Below are 5,663 nucleotides of genomic sequence, written 5' to 3'. Positions count from 1 at the left end.
TATCCTTCATTATTCCACTCATTTGATTCTTTGTAATTGGGTTGTCATTAGGCCGACACAAGGTAGAAGCCTATCACAACTACTATGTATAAAATTCTCAAGTATGACTTTAGAATAACATGAATCATTATCCAACTGAATGGTTACCTACTAATTTTGGCATAAAAATACCTTCTACATGTTAGCAAAAGGATGAAGCATAAAAGTTTTGATAATGTCCAAAATCAAGTCTCAAGTGCTCACTTTGCAAGAAGACCTTTATGAAGACTTGTATTATGTGTTAAAGCTTTTGTAATGAGTTACTTCATGTATAAGGCCTTATATGTTGTATGATTCCATGTAGGTTATGCTTTAAAATTTGTTTGAGTAAAAAACCTCTGCAATAATCCATTAGTTACTTAAGATAATCGATTATCACAAAAAGGTTTTTAAAGGTTGTTAAAAACTCAATTTTTGGCTCTGGAATAATTGATTACCAGACTATGATAGTCATTTATCCATAGTCGATTATAACTTACCATAATCGATTATCACGACTAGTCGTTGGAGTTTTTAGGCATATTTTTGACCGTTGTACATTCAGTAAATGCATAATCGATTACATTAATTAGATAATCGATTATCACGCGAGAATAAGTTGACAATGAATTTTTGGAGGTGTTCTTGATTGAGGTATTTATAAAGATGTTTTAGACTCTCGTTCTAACACACACAATTGAACTTGAAAAGTAAAGTGTGATCTAGGGTTTGTATAACCATTATGTTGTAACTTTGAGAACTTGATTTTTGCATAGAGCGAGAACTTTCACTAGAAGTATGATTGATTGTTGTTGTTGTTGAGTGAAGCCTATCATCTTTTGTAAAGATTCAAAGAAAGTATTCATCCTTCATAAAACATTCAGAGAATGTGTTCTTCCTTTGTGGTTTTTAGAGGAAGTGAATATTGTCTCTTAGGATAACAAGAGATGTGTTTCTAAACCTTAAACTTGTTTTTGTGTGTGATTGTAATAATTTATTGATTTTGTGATACTAGAAGTTAATCTCTGTTTGACGTAAAATCTGTAAAATCCTTGAGATCTGAACTAGTATAAAACTACTTATGTAAATCTCTCTTTCCCTATATTCTTTATTGTTGTTGATATTATTTGTTAAGTAAATTTTATAAACCGATAAGAAAAATTATTTTCAAAAGACAAGAAAATTATTCACTTTGTCATCTTGATTTTTGTCCAAACACGCTAATTCAGCTACACTGCTCTGACATTGCAGTACCCTCCGAGCAATTCTGTATGAGTGGAAGACTCTGAAGAACACGGGAAGACCGCAAAAGAGCCCATCCGATCTGCAACAATAATCATATGATAGATTAAAAAATATTTCTTACACCAAAATTTAGAACCTCTAGTTATTTAATCAGGCAGAGGACTTATTCCTGGTCGGTGGATTCAATATCCTTATAACGTTATGTATTGACACAACTATTAAGCGTATAGAACTGTAGTATAAATGGATTTCCCAGTAGACTAGATGTGATCCATGCTAAAAAATTGCAACAGCTATAGTTGAGGAACTAACTATATGTATATATAAAAAATTAAAGAAAAAGGAAGTCCAAAAGAATAGTTCACAAAACAGACCCCATTCTCTCGCTAATACAAGAACCTAGTCTTTTTACAGAACGATCATCAAAAGAGATATCAATCTCCTTAATCTTAGACACAAAGTCCATAGCTTGCTCATGCTTCCCTGCTTTACAATAACCATCAACTACAATCTTGTAAGTTAGTTCATTGGGCCTGCAATTGTGCTCAATCATAAATCTAATGACTTCAATTGCTTCATCAAACAACTCCATCCCCACATAGCCTGACAAGAAAGTATTGTATGAAACTATTGTTGGTTGAATCCCTTTAGTGGTCATCTCTGAGAGAACTCTAATAGCCTCCTGCATTAGCCCTTTTCTACAAAACCCCTTGATAACAGTATTATAAGACACAACATCTGGCTCTGGACCAGAGTTTTGAATTTCCTTGAGTATTTCTTGTGCTTTCCAACACTCACCCTCTCGGACATACAGATCCATCAAGCAGTTGTAGGTGAAAAGATTTGGCTGCAATCCATTTTCATGAATATAATGCATCATTTCACGGGCCTTCGAAAACATCTTGTTCCGGGAAAACATTGAAAGCATGGAGTTAATGACAACCAAATCAGGTTTATATTCATACTTGTGCAATTGATCAAATGCCCTTTCCATTCCCCTAAGGTGTCTGCACTTGTGGTTTGATAGGATAAGGGTTCTCAAAAGAATCCAACTAGGAAAGACATGACCATCATAAATTTCTTTCTCAATCGCCTCTATCCCCTTGACATTCCCAGCCTTGGAATAACAATGGAGCATCAGTGAGTATGAAGTCTCATTAGGCTTGAAGCCCTTACTCCGCATGTCTAGAATGACTGATTCTGCTGCTTTCCAATTGCCTAGCCGAGCAAGGGCATTTAGAAGAGAATTGTAAGTTGTTACACATGGTGTAAAGCCTGCTTTAATCATTTCCCCGTACATTTTTGCAGAATCAACTTCAGATCCACACCGAGCATATGCAGCAATCAATGTATTGAATGTGTCTTTTTCAGGCTCAAATCCAGAGTTTTTCATTTCCCTTAAGACCCTATTAACATGATTGTGCTTACCCTCCTCACTGCATACAGCAAGCATTGTGTTCCACGTAGCCCGAGTAGGAGCACATCCATTCAATTTCATCTCACAGAGAACATTAATGACATCTTCTGTTCTTGACTTCTTGCCTAGCATGGCAAGAATAGAGTTGTAAGTGAATACATTAGGAGCACAACCCAAGTCCTTCATCTGGCTGAACAACCTCAATGCCTCATCCTCCCTTCCCGCCTTACCATAGGCATCTATTACAATTGTATAAGTAATAGCATTTGGCATTACCCCTTTGCTTGTCATTGTACCAATCACAGCCTTCCCTTGGTCGAGAAACCCAGCTCTTACATATGTTGCAGCGAGCTCATTGTAAGTGACAGAATCAAGAGGGCAATTATTATCCTCCATTTCTTTCAAGATGCTCAAAGCCTCTGTGTATATTCCAGCCTTTCCAAAAACCTGCAGCATAGCATTATATGTAACAGTTCCTGGTTTATAGCCATTCAATTTCAATTCAGCAAAAAACTTTCTAGCTTCATCCAGCATACCCTCTCTCCCACAAGCAGAAATCACAGTGCTGCAAGTAAACTCATCATAATCAAGCCCTTTATTCCTCATCTCATCCAACAACTCCAAGATTCTACTCCAAGAACGACCCATCTTGCCATAAACATCAAGCATAACATTGTAAGTGACCAAAGTTGGATCAAGACCGAACTCATTCATCTTTCCAAACAACTCAATTGCCCGTTTATACTTGCCCGTGCGAGCATAAGCATGAAGAACAGTGGTGTAAGCCCGAACATCAAGTGAGTATTGCTCCACAGGAATTAAATCAAACAACTTGGATGCAATAGAATGCTGTGACTCTCTCCCCAATATCCGAACCATCAATTCAACAACCTGATTGTCCAACCTCAAATTTTGTTCACTCCCAAAATGCAACCAACCCCATTCAAACAGCAAAAGAGCCCTCTCCCAGTTCCCAGAAAGGTCCAAAGCTTTCAACATGCTTAGAAAGTCAACCTCAAGCAACTCAAACTCAACAGCGTTGAAAAACCCATTCAATTCATGCAAAGGTGACCCAACAATTGAATTGAGCAACAACTTTCCCTTGTCAGATAAAAATCCAAACTTTACATCCTCAAGCTGGTCCTGTTCAACAACAGAATCAGAAGCTAAAGAGGGTTGCTTTTGCTTTGAATGAAGGGAGTTGTTATCCTTGGAAGGAGGCACAAGGGTGAGCGTGGGAGTGGTGATGGGGACTGAAGAAAGATGATGAAGACGTTGGAGAAGTGAATCCAATTGGAAAGGAGGAGGAGGAGGTGGTGGAGATTGTGGAGGTAAAAAATTTGGCTTGAATTTTGAAGGTTGTTCGGTTGGTCTAGTAGGTGCAGGGGCCGCCGGTAAAACTGGCCGATTGGGGAAGAGGGTACCCTCCATAGGCACCAGAAAGTGCTATGGGAAGAGAAGATTTTAGTGGGTTTAGAGTATGAAGTTTTCGCATAAGGATGAGAAGATTGAGGTTTGGATGTACAAAAAGGAATGAAATGTGTGGAGAAAATGAAGATAGAAAAGGATGACCTTTACGGGAAGGAGTGACTAGTGTTGAAAATTCACCAACGATCACACATGGTTTCATCTAGTACATCAAAATATAAAATAATCCAAATAAAAAATAAAATATAAGGGGTGCAGATAATAAAACAGTGATGTGGTAAGGAATTAGGGGCAGTGTGGTGAGCAATTGGTGGGAGGTGTGTGTAGTAAATATTGTGGTGCAACGGATATATTAAAAAGGAAGCCCAAAATGTCTCCCCATCAGTCAAGACTCTTGCCTGCACAAGAGATGACTCACATCCGCCGACAGCCGCACCTACCTCCGCAACCAAGGCCGCCGCCGTCATTTGCCGTCACGGTAGCCGACGATAGCGCCGGTCACCATCGGAGCCTGCGTCGGCGTCATCACTTCTCTTCCTCTTTCTTTGCCTGCGCGTGGGTTTCCTTCCCATCTTCTTCAACATTCGCGAGGCACCGGGCCTAGACCATGTCACCGCTGCTTGAACCTCTGCCGCTCGCCGTTGCGACGACCTGGACCGACGACATTGCCGGCGTCGTCAACGCCACTCTTCCTGCGTAGGGTTTCCGTCTCCCTCTTCCATGGTGGCTTTTCCATTGCTACGCCAACGAGACCCGCCACTGCTGCACCTCCGACGGCCGGTCAGAGACAGCACCGGCAACGCTGATCACCGTGAGAGGCATCGTCGGTCTCTGTATTGTGAGTTTATTCAACTGATTCTCATGGTAAATGACGTTCGTCCAATGAAACAGGTATTTCTTGGTTATTCCCAAACGTAATTATAACTCTGTCATTCGTATTCTGATCCGAACGAGCGTCTTTTGGTTTAGTCTGAAGTGTTCGTCCTTGTTCTTAGTGAGAATAGAGCATTCGTTATTTTATGGTCTTCGAAGAAATGATGAAAATGAATATAAAATAATAAATGATAAATGTTGATGAGTATATGAGATGGAAATGAAGTTATGACTTTTGAACGAGCGTTCTGGAGAGGAATGACTCTTGGATGATTATAGAAAGTGTAAAGTATGAATGTGGTTAGCTTAACTGGCGGTTTCATCCTGATGTTCCGTGAGTGCTCGTTCTCATGTAGAGGGGGTACGTCATGTGTGGGAACGGCAGGATGTCCTAGTCCATAACTGTAACTTGGACGGAACAGACTAACCTTGGGTGGCAACTGATGAGAATGTCAGTTACCACACCATCCGGGTGCACGAACGTCGTAGCTACATAGAATTCATACAGTCCGGACGGTCAGTCGAGTGTTGAGTCTTATGTAATGCGTAAGTTGAAATGTGCTTGTATGATGAATTGTTTACTTAAAATGATATATTGATGCATGAGTTAAATTACATAAGCTTACCCTGCGTTTTTCCTTGTGTTGTCTTGTTTTGTACGTCTGTCCTGTCATTGCAATGA

The 5,663-nt window shown here is 39.7% G+C and overlaps 1 protein-coding gene across 1 annotated transcript; it reads right to left on the bottom strand.

Moving 5' to 3' along the window:
• Window positions 1–1,562: 1,562 nt before the first annotated feature.
• On the bottom strand, window positions 1,563–5,035 carry LOC108347608 (pentatricopeptide repeat-containing protein At2g18940, chloroplastic). Its single transcript, XM_017586973.2, has one exon. The coding sequence runs from the start codon at window positions 4,109–4,111 to the stop codon at window positions 1,625–1,627; it is 2,487 nt and encodes an 828-aa protein (XP_017442462.1). The 5' UTR covers window positions 4,112–5,035; the 3' UTR covers window positions 1,563–1,624.
• Between the last annotated feature and the right edge of the window lie 628 nt (window positions 5,036–5,663).

Source organism: Vigna angularis, chromosome 9, assembly GCF_016808095.1.
Source record: "Vigna angularis cultivar LongXiaoDou No.4 chromosome 9, ASM1680809v1, whole genome shotgun sequence".
In the NCBI taxonomy this organism is placed as follows: Eukaryota; Viridiplantae; Streptophyta; class Magnoliopsida; order Fabales; family Fabaceae; genus Vigna; species Vigna angularis.
This window is presented reverse-complemented; position numbering and strand designations above follow the sequence as displayed.

Coding starts and splice junctions, on each gene's coding strand:
- LOC108347608 (XM_017586973.2), bottom strand. CDS start 4,111: ATGGAGGGTACCCTCTTCCCCAATCGGCCAGTTTTACCGGCGGCCCCT.